The sequence below is a fragment of the Ornithodoros turicata genome, chromosome 7 (assembly GCF_037126465.1).
Source record: "Ornithodoros turicata isolate Travis chromosome 7, ASM3712646v1, whole genome shotgun sequence".
NCBI classification, from domain to species: Eukaryota; Metazoa; Arthropoda; class Arachnida; order Ixodida; family Argasidae; genus Ornithodoros; species Ornithodoros turicata.
Window position 1 is genome coordinate 37,339,115 of NC_088207.1, and position 15,273 is coordinate 37,354,387.

Consider the following 15,273-nt stretch of genomic DNA (forward strand, 5'->3'; position numbering starts at 1 on the left):
TTTACGCCTTCATGGGTGCGAAAAGATTTAGAGTGTACAAAGGGAGCCGAACGCGGCCCGTGCCAACACCACCTAGATAGAAAAAGCCTGCTTACTCGTCGACGTGACGTCACAACTAAGAGTCAGCCAATCAGGATCGCGTTTTCAACGGCGGTAGCCAGTCACGAACGTGCTTTCAGCGGTTGTAGCCATGGAGACGAACCACCGTCGTCTGCGAGTAGTGATTGAACGTCCACGCGTACTAAATGGGAAATCTTCAAAATAAAGCACAAAACGTTCCCGTATCTTTCTCAAGACTGATTTTCTGGAAAGCGTGTCGCACTTTGTCTACAGATTCGGGTCTACAGGTTCCAAGTCAGCTGGAATCATATGCGAGTTCTTGAATTCGCAGAACGGCGTCTCGCAGTAGCAGACCAATTCTGACTTCGTATGTCCACGTAGCGAAGGAAAGAGAGGAGGCAATAAGCAGGCCTTCTGTGTCGAGGTGGCGTTGCCCGTGCTCGCCTGTTAGCCAGTTCGTTACAGCTCTAAGCTGCGAGAAGCTCAAAAAATCGTGTTTCCCAGGTATCACAAACTCACCGCAAATTCATTCGATGACACACATTTCCGGCACAGACATCTCCACATACTGCATTCTTTATTCTATGCTACACTCTAAATCTTTTCACACCTTTAAATGTGTAATAACGTGCATGGCGCACGCCTTTTTAGGTGTAATTTTCGTAACACCATAATGGAGCACGGTTTCGCACAAATTTTCTTTACTCGAGTGTTGTCTGTCCTCCAAAAATTCAGTCTTGCAACATCTCAACATGGTTCAACAGTATTGTAGACACTTGCGCGTGCTCGATTATCGATAGCGATGCATATATGCATTAGCTCGTACCTACGATATATATCCAAGACATAATGAAAGCAAGATTTGCACAGGCACTTGATCTTTAGCAATGCTTTCCAAATTTTGCAAAATATCATCCTGGAGATGCAATGTTACGCAACCAGGTTGAATGCTCATAGCGCACACCTTTAAAGGTGTGAAAGTTTACAGTGTATAGATTACTGTGGAGGTAAAGGAACACAGCCTACGGTGGGCATGAGCCTATATGACAGTGATGGAAGTGCCTCGAAGCGTTCTGGGGCAGAAAAAAAAAGAGCGAGTTTTGGCGCAGCTTCTTGATCCGACGTTGGAGGACATCGGGAGTGTATGTTACTAATAACATATGGAATGCGCGCTTTCCACGTTAATTTCAGTTTCATCATCTTTGACAATTTTCCACCTAATTTAGAGGCACGAGGTCACGCAGCCGCAGCCTCCTCGCGTAGCCCCTTCCGAGGGGTCAGCTAGTGCACAGCGGGCGAGAACTGCGTGTCCACATACGCAATGTGTTTCGAAGAGCCTAGCGATCTTCAAAGGTGGCCAGTTACAGTGACCGTCAACAATAGGCCTAAAAAAACGGTATCTTTAGAGACACGCCAGGCTACCCATGGGGATCGAAAAGGGGTCCTAGTGTGGAGATCACCTCGTGCTTCTCAGCTCCGATAGCTATGAACATAGAAGCAAAATGCAAGCTAGTTGGTGTACACCTGACGTTGGCAACATGTCCCTGGACTTGGGGAAAACACAAAATATAACACAAAACGAACCGCACAATTGTTGGAGCACCAAAGTGACGGTGCACATGTGCGTCCAGAGACTGCTTGGCTAGACCTATTCTAGGCCTATAGCTGCCATCAGGCTAATAAGTCTGAGTAAATCGCTGCGCGACAGCTCCCTCTCACGTTAATTTTGTCAAACCCTGATGCGCCTCGTTTTCTCGTGACGGGCGCGATCTCCGTGGACTGCGAAGTAGTCACCTACTCCGCGCTTTGGCGCAAATGAAGCAGAAACACCCTGTTCAGCGCAGGACGGGGCAGCACCTCCATCACTGCTATGGTTAACAAAATGGCATAGATACAGGCGAGCTGGTGCATGAATTCCACACTGAAGAAGCCTAGCTATGAGCAAAAAGCAAAAAAAAAATAAAAAATGTGTCGCGTCCTTTGTGCTTTGCTCTCAGCACAGGCTTCTTCAGTATGAAGACTGTGGTTCTTCATTCTTGAAATACATAGGCAGCTGTTCTGAATCTCAGTTTGCTGTCTGTGGCAGAGACAAGCTGGAAAGAGTCACTGTTCTCTACGAACGCTAGGTTCCAGCTGATTTTGTTCCCAGTCACTAGAGAATGTCGCGAAGAGAGCTATGCATACGAGAGGGTGAGACTAGAGGGCTTTCTCTGCCGCGTTTTACCGGTTTCAGTTTAGAGGATGGGCTTTATTTTCGAGAACGTCACAGTTCAAAAACGTGGCTCTGTGGGTTGGTAGATTTTGCCTTTGAGGCAACCGATCTCGGTTCAACGATAATTCGGCACTGGACGGGCATCTTGAGTAGCGTCTCAATGTGTTGACTCACAGACGGTTTCGAGTCATGAAATCGGTGCGAACTACGCTCGTGATACTGAAACGCAAAATCCATATCAATGGCGATTCTCTTTTCGGTTTTGTTACGTTACGCAAATCAAGAAGGTTCCGAATGTTTACCTCGCTCTCGCTTTCTTCGCTAACGTAGCGGATTCTATAGTCTACTGAATGGCGCTTGCATGAAATACTCCCGGGTTCTGGAACAAAATGGTGTTGAACAGAGGCTTGACGTAAATGCGGATATCGGCTGTAGACTTCGTTGCTGCTCAGGGTAGGTCGTAGAAAGGGTTCCACTTCGTCTTTAGACAGGCCCCGGTTGTCGGTAATGTTCTATGTTATGCAAATAGATAGATTAATTCATGCGAATAAGTAGGAAGTCTATCTATGTTTTATTATGCTACAGTCCCATACCCATGGAGAACGTCATCGGCTTTGGAACAATAGCACCGCCAGGGTGTCTACCAAATGGTAGCTTTCAAAACTTTTCCAGGTTTTCAATGACTGTTTCGAGCAAATTCCCTGATCAAAACAAAAAAGTAATTTGGTGCCTACTCCTACAGATCAGAACATTTATAGAATTCAAACAAACCGTTTCTCCTTAATATTTAAGAAAACCTTGAGGTTGACTTGGCAAATTTCGGAGATCAATTGGGGAAATAAAATTTCTCGCGAATTAGATTTGATAAAAGCGCTCAGAAATAACGTCAAAATCTCTCACCGAGATAAATAGCATAGACCCCATAATGTTCAGACAAGTAGATTTTTAGTAAGGTTTTGTACCACGTTAGGTGAAACACCCGTATGTATCTTTCAATATCCCCCAAATATTTATATTCGATAATATATCGACACTTTTGGAATCTCCATATCGTGGATTACGGAAAATATCGATACCAATATCGATATTTCCATCCCTGCTGGCAACGTTGCTCGACTCGAAGGTTGATTTCCCTCTCCTCACCGCGACGTTCGACGGAGAGCGCTGTTGCTAAGTGACAGACGCCAGAGCTACTGATGACGCCACTTGCTCATGAAGAATGCGAAAATACGAAGCTTTTCGTGTTCTTTCGAAGATTGCTATACACTGTTAGAAAAAAAGGTATAAAGAAGGTATAATAATGGGCCATTGTACCTTTTTTATACCTTCTGTTGCAGAGATATACCTTTGGAGGGTATAGAAAAGGTACAAAGTTTCGATTTATACCTCCAACCATGCACAAGGGTATAAAAGAGGTATGAAGCAGCGATAACGTAACATATTTATACCTCATCATCACGTGTTTATACCTCGTGCATAACATACAACCGAGGCTATACCTCCTAAGGTATAACTGCAGGCTGTTTATACCTTCATCGTTTTTATACCTTTACTTGCACCACGTGTTGAATCACGTAATTTTCTTTGTTGAAGCAGTGTCATTTAAGATAAGCACTAATTTGTTTAAGAAACACAGACTTCGTTAGAGTTGCATCTACAATCTATAGGTTGAGCTTATGACTGCGTTATATGTGTACCTGAAATAATTAAATCTTGCCGTTCTCACCCGTATGGTTGTCCGCCAGGCAAAGGGTGCTCCACAGTTTGCCAAGTCGCCAGCCGTATATCAGTATTTGTTGTCCTTTAGATGTCGATATCTGGATTTGATCGATCCAAACTGCCAAACTCGCGGAACGGGTATTCCTCTTTGAACCTTTTCTTTTTATATATTATTTTATTTTATATTTCTTTTTATACGAGGAATTCGTGTGGTGTACTCGAGCGTTACTCTCAAATAGTTTGCATGTGTGAGTGTGGTGAAAAAGAAAAAAAGGAAAAACGCTTTTCTTCTCATCAAATGTTATTTCAACTCCCTCTCCTAAAATTTTGTCGCAAACTGGATTAGAATATACCTCTGCAGAGGTACAGTTTATGTGAAGAAAACAGTGTAGATGCGCGTAATGGTCAGAGACGACATTTATTATTTTGCGTATACTGAGGCTTCCAGGGAGATTGATTTATCGTACCGATTTATTGATACCGATTTACGATTTATAATAGCGGTACTTTAGGGAGTCAGACATGTTATCACGTCGTGTGGCGCTATTTACCTCATTTGCGAAGTGCAGAATAGCATAAGGCGTGATGGTATGCGAGCGTTCCGAGCGTGAAATGGATGTTTGAGCAACGTCGTGAGGTGTCGTCTCCATGATGACGCTTACGGAGGCAGACCTGTTCACCTGGGTGTCGCTCACAGAGCGTTGCAAACAAAGTTGAGGCATATTGTCGTTGCCCAGCTTTTCGTATCGGGTCGGACGGAACCTGCTGAAGCAAGGTTACATCTGTAAAGTGGTCGTCATGGGGCCCCGAGAGAGCAGAATCAATACCACCTAGATACAGAAAAAGCCTGCGCGCTCGTCGACGTTACAATTAAGCCAATCAGGATCTTGTTTTCAACGGCCGTAGCCAATCACGAACGTGCTTTCAGCCGTCGTGGCCATGAAGACGAACCACCGTCGTCTGCGAGTTGTGATTGAACGTCCCTGCGTACTAAATGGGAAAACTTGGTGGTGTTGGCAGAACGCGTGCCCAGTCAACGCCGCCTAGGTACAGAAGGCCTGCTTATTGCCTCCTCTCCCTCCTTCGCTACATGGACATATAAAGTCAGAATTCGTCTCCCATTGTGATCCCCCGTTCTCCGAATTCAAGAACTCGTAAATTATTGCAGCTAACTTGGAACCAGTAGACCTGATTCTGTAGACAAAGAGTGCAACACGCTTTCCAGAAAATCAGTCTTGGGGAAGATATGGGACCGTTTTGTGCTGTATTTTAAAGATTTCCCATTTAGCACGAGGGGACGTTCTATCACTACAAACAACTTCTAGATAACAGAGAAGGCCTCAACGCGCTTTCAAATAACGTGACGCACCTGGCCCGGCTACCATACATTTTCAATGAGCAAACTTTTTTCTTCTTCGCTCTTTCGGTGACGTCACATATATCTATGGCCAACAGCCAAAGTAAGGCCAGGTGCGTGACGTCAATTGAAAGAGTGCAGAGGCCGCCTCTGTTATCTAGAAGGCGTTGTCACTACTAGCAGACGACTGTGGTTCGCCTCCATGGCTACGACCGCTACAAACACGTTCGTGATTGGCTAGCGCCGTTGAAAACACGATCCTAATTGGCTTACTCTTAGTTGTTACGTCACGTTGACGACCAAGCAGGCTTTCTGTATCTAGGCTGTGTTGGCCCAGTTCAGTTACCGTTTGGCAAACGGCCAGCGCGTGCAATCTTAAAGGGACACTGAAATGAAAAAATTTCAATGCAATTCCTAAGTTATCGAATCGCCGCTTCACTTTTCTCCGACTTGAGGTGTAATTCGTTGTCGACTTCACAAGTCACTGGGGTCCACACAGTTTGAAATTCTCGGGCAGAGGGATGGGCGACGCAGGCGTGACGACAGTGACGGCACGAGGGCGTTCCCTTGTCGCCATTTTCACGCGATCTGACTTTGTGAATGATGTGCTTCGGACACACCTGCCGTGGAATGGACGGTTTTCACAACGCTTCTGCGCATGACCTGTGACCCTAACGGCGCCGGAGAGGATTCCCTACATAATCAATAGATGGCGCCAAGATGGCGCCAACTGTGTTTTGGCTCGCGCCGAGCTTGTTTCGCTGGGCAGCCGCTAAGACACGACGCCAGTGTGAAAAAGGTCCATTGTTCGCGTCCTGCTGTGAAAAATACGTTAGGAGGAGGAGGTGTGGGAGAGAATGTTCACACGTGACTACCCTGACGGAACGTCACGGAAACACCTCGCGAGTCTCACTATGTTGCACTTCTCTCGTTCGGTATTTCGTATTTCACTCAGCCTTTGGTATATCATGTGTGCTACAAAACTCTGTCGAAGGAGTATATCAATTACAGCATAGGAGAAGTATATGTTTACTCCTTCTATAAGTGGTAAAAAAAACTCCTCTAGAGGGGTTCGCTATGGGACGAGCCGTTTACACCTCTTCTGGAGTTAATGTGTACTTTTTTGGATAACATTGTACCCGTGAGAATTTGTCGCCACTGAGTGGAAGCGCTGTGTCTGCTGAGAAAGCGCCATGGGTCTCACCGCAAGGAACAGAACAGCCAGAGGAGCAGCAGCAAGAGCAACAGAGAAAGTGCAGCGGGAACAAAAAGAACCAGAGCCTTCTTCCAACCGGCCGTACCTGGTAACCACAACATCGTCCATGTGATGGGGCAGAGAAACCAACCGCACATAAGAGAACATACCCGGATGGACGCACAGTTTCCCCATCTGTTCAAATCCCGGTGTGCAGCAGCAGATCCTCTCAATGCAGTCCGCGTAGAGATCGCCGCAGTCGTCGGGTTCTAGGCATGGCCCTCCTAGTTCGGATCCTATGTGTTCCCCAAAATCATATAACTTACTAAGGAAGCGGCTTGCAATAGACCTCTAGCCGAGAAACGTCATCATGAAGTTGGTAGACAGACTGAAGCCGAAACAAATCGGAAGGGGAGAGCTGGGTTCAGTGGTTTATCGAGACTCCCAAGCACGGAGGGGTGTTGGAAAAGATTGGGGGGGGGGGGGAGGTCATTAATTACAGTTACGTGATTACAGCTTAACATACTGTGAGGAAGACTCATCGCCATCGCCTGCCTCGCGCGGGAAATTCATTAGAGTTGTACGTTACCACGGCCATTACCGGAATAGACCTTTTCCCCCTCTGCTCTCCCGAATGTCTTCACATCTGGTGGAGATGCTCCGACCCCCTCTACCCTGAAACTCCGCTCCGGTCGTCTATTGTCAACTATGGCGCTACCGCCTAACGTTGCTGGTGATCACCAACCAGCGGTCGTCGCCGTCCCACCTCCGTTCAGGCAGCGCGACCCGCAGTCCTTTTCTGGGATGGATTCTTCCGACGTTGATGACTGGCTCAACACCTACGAAAGGGTCTGCACAACAAATGGGATGATGCCACGAAATTGAGCAACGTCGTGCTCTACCTCACTGACGTGGCCATAACGTGGTTTCTTAACCACGAACTTGAACTTGCATCCTGGTCCGCCTTTTCATCTGGCGTTCGTGAGCTGTTCGGCCGCCCAGCGTACAGAAGAGCTGACTCCGAACAGAAACTGTCCCAACGTGTGCAAGGCGTCGACGAGTCCTATACTTCATATATTGAGGACGTGCTCTCGCTTTGCGTGACAAGAACATGTCGGAGAGGGACAAAACCAAGCATATCCTGAAAGGGGTACGCGACGGTGGTTTCCAGATGCTCGTTATGAAGGCTGTTGCTGAAGCTGTCTCCCTCTGTCGTTCCCTGCAAGACGCTCGAAATGCCCGGGTGCATGCGCTGCCATTTCAGCCTTCGGGCGCATTCGAATCCCCCTTCAGCGCTGACAGCCTCCGCGCTATGATACGCGAGATTGTACGAGAGGAACGGCTGCGGGATGGGGTATCTTCGTCACACTCGCTGAGCTGCGCGCGACCTAGCCTGCCTATCTGCGAGGGTGGCCTTCGGAGCCTTGTGCGTGAAGAGCTGACCCAGGTGCTGGCGCAACCAAGTTCTGTACCAGTCCCTCGCCGAACTTACGCCGATGTTGTTGGCATGCCTGCGCCTACCGCGCATCTTCAACAGCAGCAATCTGTCTGTTGCCTTGCGCCCTTTGCTCGTGTATGTACCACTACATCTGGCTCAGACGCCACGGCCGCGGCATTCCCTTCTCGACAGCCAGAGTTCCGCACCTGCTTCTATTGCGGTATCCGCGGTCACATTGCGCGGTTTTGCCGGAAACGTCGTAGAGATATACAGCTCCGCAATTCTCCGTTCAACGAAGGCTATGGGGCTCATCGTACACAAGGGAGGTCCTACCCCCTTTATGACTACCTTTCTTCGTCCAACCCATGGGCCTCGGGCGAACTCTCCTGGTGACCTGTACTCTGACCGCGGTTCATCGTCACCTATGCGTCGCCGGCCGCTTTCTCCATACCCAGTTCGTGTCCTTTCCCCGCCATGAACGGGAGACCAATAGTCGCAGTCCGGGGAGGGCAGACTGCGAATGCGGCCCTCACAACGTTATCGCTGCTTCCATTGATGGCTGTTCTATAGATGCCTTGATAGATGCTGGTGCCGCAACATCTGTCATGGCCATGGACTTGTGTACTCGGCTGCGAAAAGTGAAGGCTCCCCAGGGGGGAAAGAATTTTCAAAGCGCTTCTGGAGCCATAATTTCGCCCCTCGCAAGATGTACAGCACAGCTTACTGTTGCAGGTGTGCCCTATCCAGTCGAGTTTCTTGTGCTGTCATCAATTGGCTCGAAACCGGACCTATGAGCGCCAAGGCCACGCTAAACGCCGCTACGACAACAGTCACCGCGATGTGAGCTTTCAAGTCGGCGACCAAGTCTGGCTCTGGGTTCCCCTTCGCAAATCAGGCTTGTGCGAAAAGTTCGTTTCCCGCTACATCGGTCCATACCGCATCGTCAAGCGCGTTTCAGACGTCAATTACGTCGTCGAACCTGGTACTTCTCCACTTGACCGTCGTCATGGGGGAACGGAGACTGCCCACGTCACGCGGATTAAGCCCTTCGTACCTGCCTAGAGTTCCTTCTGCAGTCGCCAAGTTGGCTCGTTTTTCGCCCGGGGGAAGCTGTGGGGAAGACTCATCGCCATCGCCTGCCCCGCGCGGGAAATTCGTTCGCGTTGTACGCTACCACCACCATCACCGAAATAAACCTTTTTCCCCACTGCTCCCCCGAACCGTCTTCACAATATCATTACCGACAAGCGTCTAAAGCTGAAATCACAAGGGCACCCCCTGTAGGGGGTACACAGGTGAAAACGTTAGGGGGGTGTAGGGGGTCTGGATAAATCACTGGCTGGGTTCCACGAATGGGCACTTGTTCGCTGCCTCCTATACTGAAAGAAATGTAGGACCGAAGGTCGCGTCCCTTCCCGGGACCGTCGTAATCCCCTCAAGACCGTGGCTTTCGGTCGCGACCTTGTTCGCCCCTAGCTTGGAGCGTAGTTCAAGTTAGAGTCACTAAATAGGGAGCAGAGTAGCGACACTGAGCCACGCCGGCGAGCGAGACCGACATCTTGGGTGCGGCGCGGCTGCGTCGCCTAGCAATGGGACCACAGGGGTGACACAAACCCGCCATTGTTGTACCTACCCTCAAGCGGGTGCTTCTGGCAAAACTGCCATCTTGTCCTGGTCGCACGTCATAGAAAACGTCATTTTAAGGTCATGTGACTTTGTTTACATGTCGTTTTGCCGCTTACCGACATATTTTCACCGTCTTAACACCAAGAGATGGCTGTATTTTGCCAGCGTAAAGTATGCGGTGCTTCTTCCTCAACATGGTAGCCCATTTCACCTTTTAAGTACATCGCATCGGCTCGGTAAGTCTTAACGCGCGGTCGTCATCGCATCTTTGGAAGTTGTCAACAATACGAGGCTTTATGTGTAAAACTGCGCGTTTTACTGCGAGATTATCGGATAAAAATAATTACCGTGATCGAAAAACATCCAAAACGTCGTCCAGAAACAACAACCGCATTGTGTACAAACGGTTTGGCCGCTGATCACGGGCGCCGCCATCTTTAAGGTCACGTGTGCCTCGACGTTTGCTGTGACGTACGACCAGGACCTGTCCAGGATGCATTGCGATCGCCCAGCACGCTTTCGTCTACGGAGCAATACACTGGATGCCACCCCTGTGAATGGGACGCCTATCTCCCCCTTCTCCGCCGGAGAACCGACCGCGCGCAGTCCAGCCAGATTGCAACCTGAGGAGTCCGGTTTTGGAACATGGACGATGCGTTCTTGGAAGGAGAAACCACGTGACAAGATCGGCCCAATCGCGGACACCGAACGGCAGCTCCGGCGCGGAAAAGGAATGCGATACTCTGTACCCCCATTTAGTGACTCTAGTTCAAGTCTACCAAATTGGTGGCACTGTCGAACACTATGACGTCATTTGTTTACAAGCAGGCAGAGGTCTATTGCCTTTAAATTATTCGAGACACAGCGCTACAAGACGCCCCGACTAGATGTTGTAAGACTGACTCACAGAGGCGGAGAGTTTTGATTTTCCCGGAGGGGGCAAGGGCGCTCTCTGGCGGGGGGGGGGGGGGGATATGTTTATTAGGAACAAAAAGGAAAGGTAAGCCAGATGGATGTCGGCTTGTTATTCCAAAAAAGAGTGAAAGGGGGAAGTCAAAAGAGGCAAAGAAAATAAGAAAACAAAAAGAAGGAAAGAAAAGGAAAAGAAAAATTAAGAACACAAAACTAAAGCTGAAGAATCACACACTCTGGCGGGACCCTATGATGTATGCAGAACTGGTATAGAAATAAGAGGAAGGAAGAACAGAAAAAAAAAAAAAAAAAACAGAGAACTTGAACAGTGAACGTGTGCGCAACTGAAGGCATTATGCCTTTGAAAACTGAGTGCAAAAAGAACAAAATGCATTGAATCCTCGGTGTTTGACCCGAAATATAATGAATATATAGTCAATGAAGTGGAGCAGCGGGAGTTGAACCCGCTCCCAACGAATATGCGTTCCGAAGATCCTACCGTTACACCTCACTGGCAGCTGCTGGTACTTTTTTGACTGCTTCGTTTCATTGATCTGATTGCTTTGCGCGAAATTCAGGCTATTGTTGTGTCATCCTCTGTGTTTCTTCGCCTCACCTTCTACTGTGATAATTAGCATGGTGGGCGGATACATATTTTACAAATTGCAAGATGCATTTTTGGGTTGGTGCCTCTTCGCTCTTTTGACCCGGGCGCGCCGAGCCCGAAAGGTTGGTGTCAGCCTCTTAGCGGGACTTCCCGGGGGAGGCGGCGCCCCCCCTAGTTCATGTTCCGGGGAGGCAAGGGCCCCCGCGCCCCCCCGCAGTCGGCGCCTATGCTGACTCATATGATTAGGCCTGCACCAGTGTGCATGTCTGAATATGAATTTGAAATACACTTGAAACACGTTCTGTGGCTATGGCCCTTGACCTTCATACGCAAGTTAGGCTTCTTCATTTCACTACCGAACATCCGACGTAATGCGTACTTGGTGTGCACTCCGTTCTGAACTTGAGCACCCTAGGAGGCAAGCATGCGCAGACGTTGACTGAGCAGGCCAGATACGGGTTGCTCCGCTGGCACTGTTCGGTCACTAAGCAGCTTTGGAAAATTTCCCTTCCTACAAGCAGAAAAAAAAAAATCATGTTTGAATTTACGATCCTCTTGTTTGTAATGCTGCTAGAGGCGAATTATTGGTTTAAATCATTTTTGTCTACGTTTGAGTACTACGGCTACAAAGAAAATCTATCAGTGCACGGGAAGCGGCTAAATCGCGTTATAATAGACACACTTCCGTCGCGTTCTGTGACATCCTCTCAAGGGCGGATCCCATAACACGCGACAAGCGACACGCTACACATTCTGTCGCTGTCGCGGGTGCAGCTACCCGATCCATTTGAGAGGCCACAGCAGCTAGCGACAAAACTACATTTGCGAGAGAAAAATTCGTATTTGTCAATTGATTATGCGGCGTACCTGCCTCAAATATCATGAAATTTTGCCTCATCTCGTCCCATCGCATCTTGCCCCAACCCTTTGGGCAAGACGAGACATCGCGCGGGGCAAGATGAGACACGCCGAGGTAATGAACTATACAAATTAGTTTTTGCGATCTGAGCAGACAAAGTAAGGCCTGTAGGCCCCTACGCAACCCCTACGCAAGCCCACCGCTCACACGATGTGCAATAAAACCACACTGAACCCGGTACTATTATGCTCCGCCGTTATTTGCAAACACGGCACCGCCAGTCTGACGTGGCGCTGGTCGCTCGCTTTTGCGTGCGCTTCTGCTTTGTTCGAAATATCCTAGGAAACAGGAAAATTTGATGTAAAATCCTAGGCAATATGCAAAAAGATTTCTAAATTATATTAAATTTAAATTGCATTAAATTTAAATTAGATTAAATTGTAGCGTCTTGCCCCGTGCAGATCATCCGATGTATTATTTTTTTCTGTTGAACACCGGATAACGAAAAGTGCCCATATTTTGCATATATCTAGATGAATGAATAAAGAAATAGAGTGTGGACGTACTTTGAAAGAATACGCCTGTGAAACGCTGCTGCACCGATGATAAGAAAAAGGACTGCAGAAAATCGCGCCTTTTTCTTTTTTTGCGGGGCTTTACTTTCCAGGCAGAAGTAACCGATTTATTTTTTTTATTTTTTCTCTTCAACGCAAACACCAATCCGCACAATTCTCACGTGCAATAAAGCGGATATGCAGAGCCACCTATGAGTAAAGTTTCAAGCGCACTGAGCAATGTGTCTGAGACAGGCGGCGTCGAGCCAAAAATGTCGCGTCTTGCCCCGTGTCTCATCTTGCCCCACCTTACCCTACCGCCAAATCCAGCGAGTTTGGGCACGCGCCGGGCAACGGTGACTGGCGACAAGCGACAAATGTCTACGGGGAGTAGTTGCAAGATTTTGTAGCCGCGACATAGCTTTTTTGTCGCTAGAGCCCGGATGCCGCCGCCGAATTGTCGCTTCTCGCGTGTTATGGGATCCGCCAGTGACGCTTCAACGGACAGTCCAGTCCAGACCTCCGGAGGGTATTCAGATTGCGACTGCATTCGATTGTGCTCCACACGTATATCATCCACGTAAAATAGAAAGGGTGAAAGCTTCCCCCCGGAAATCAGTCCCAAATGCTATAGTACTATCATCGAAAGACGTCATGTGAAAGAACGGTTGATGCCGCAGCACTCAATGACCTTCCGCCGAGGCACAATTCAAGATGGGAAAGACGCTATGAGTCTAAAAGAGTTCGATGATTCTCATACCTGGGTAACAGCGGCGGAAACCACCCACAGACACGAGGACCGGCCTCGTGGAAGGGCATCCGCACACTCCTTCCTTCCCTTCGGGGGGCATTATGCACGTCTCCCCATCTGTCGAGTTGCTGCACTGATGGTGGTTGCGGCATGTGACCTTGGTTCCTTTCATGGTTCCTGAAAGCGTCACTCTGTCCACGATACAGTTGTTACAGCGCATCAACGTTTCGAAATACCTGTTCCCAACAGGATCAAGAAGTGGGTCATCGCTTCTAAAGCGAAGCTTCACATCCAGAAATACAACTACGTGTGCATTGGGGAAACTTCGCGAAATACTGCTGTACATGTTTCTCAAGGATCGGTGACATGAGACAGCACTACGAGACAAGTATCATCACTGCTACACTCATGTATTCGTAACCTCGGTTCCTGATATGTGGTGTGGTCCTCTCAGCATTACAGTGACAATATATAGTAGTTGTCCGAAAATATGTGCCTCGTAGTTCCTCGTTGTTAGAAGATATTACATAGCCCATGAGTATACCTATACCTTAATCACTACTCAATCATGACCAAACCTGGCGGGTTCATACCTCGCATAATGTTCAGAATCGTCTTCCTGCCGATGTCTCAATCTGAAAAAATTTACAACACAACCGGTGGAAAGGCAGTCATCCAAACGACATTTCTTTATAATAATGATTACAATTTTGTCGCTGTCTCACGATAATGATATCAACACACCCACACGTAAAAAATACGACAGAACACATGATACTCACCGTTCCACAGCAGAATGCACAGGGAGATATCCCCGATGGCACTTCTTCGCGTACGTCTTCTTTCTTCGGAACGCCGTTGCTGTTATTTATTTTCCAATGCGCATTAAATTTGATTCACAATCACGTACGGTGCGTTTTATCGGCATATCCGGTACCTGTACCTATTCAAAAAATTCGAGAATCTCGATCGCAAGGGCCCGACTGGTGTCCCGTGCAAGCGCAGGGCGGCTTTTACAATTCGTGTTTGAGAGGTACAGGGCTTCTTAAAACACAGTATATAGCTTCGAATGAAACGAAAGCGCTCGAGCAGATATGACAGAAGACGCAATGTGGCGCAATGACAGCACAGCTCGCGCCCCGCGTCCAATCAGCCGTGAAACTGCAAGGTTGGTAACCGCAAACGATCCGCTCGTGCGCTGTCCGCATCCGTGTGCATTTCAATGTTTAGACACCGTGGCTCCCCTAACGCGAAGCTCCGTATCGTTCACTAAATTCTCTTGATCTCATAATCCACACAGCCAACAAGGTAAGCAAGATATAGTCGGACCTTACCTTTAGCAATTACGGATGAGCTAGAGATGCACAAAGCACACAACACAAACAAACAATTGTTCCCAAATAGAACACACCGTGTTGTTCGAGAATGTTCGAATTTTAGCAGTGATGACGATGACGATGGTAAGTCGGCTTGCAAAACGTAACACGCATTTTGATACAGATTTTGCGACAGCTGTGGGGGGCTGGCCAAACTACTATACTTCGTGAAAATAAATGTTAAAACGCTGTTTTGAGCACTTGCAGAAAAGGCGAAATAGTTTCAATATGTGCTGGTTCACGTATTTGCTTCACTGCGTGCTTTTTGCTTTGTGACGGTTGTGGTTGTAGTCGTCGTAGGGGTTTAGGAGGGGTTGTAGTGTTTGCAGTGGCGTAGCCAGACTTCCAAGGTGGGGGGGGGGGGGGGGGGGGGGGGGGGGGGGGGCTCGATACGAAAACCCGCCCACTTTCGCCCCCCCCCCCCCCCATTCCTGGGTCCGCCAACACACGCATTTTATTGCCAGCTGGCCATTGCGCACACCGCTAGATAAGGGATGCAAATCTAGACTGATCTGAACGTTCACAATGCGATTTCATGTAGGCTGTTTTGACCAATGATGCCCTGTCACCAGATTGGAAGTATTTTGATACGCTCATACTTTGAAAG

General features: G+C 48.3%; 1 protein-coding gene across 2 annotated transcripts; it reads right to left on the minus strand.

The window, feature by feature from the left end:
• Positions 1-2,274: 2,274 nt before the first annotated feature.
• LOC135399843 (uncharacterized) lies at positions 2,275-14,678 on the minus strand. Of its 2 annotated transcripts, XM_064631585.1 has the most exons (10): positions 14,625-14,678; positions 14,073-14,151; positions 13,884-13,925; positions 13,300-13,467; positions 11,506-11,637; positions 6,714-6,839; positions 6,553-6,649; positions 4,543-4,753; positions 2,575-2,784; positions 2,275-2,491 (listed from the first exon to the last, which is right to left on the minus strand). In XM_064631585.1, exons 3-10 carry the CDS (start codon positions 13,888-13,890, stop codon positions 2,324-2,326), a joined length of 1,119 nt encoding a protein of 372 aa, XP_064487655.1. In that variant the 5' UTR covers positions 13,891-13,925; positions 14,073-14,151; positions 14,625-14,678; the 3' UTR covers positions 2,275-2,323. The 2 variants fall into 2 exon arrangements, with proteins under 2 accessions (XP_064487655.1, XP_064487654.1); XM_064631584.1 differs by lacking the exon at positions 14,625-14,678 and having other exon boundaries at positions 14,073-14,557.
• Between the last annotated feature and the right edge of the window lie 595 nt (positions 14,679-15,273).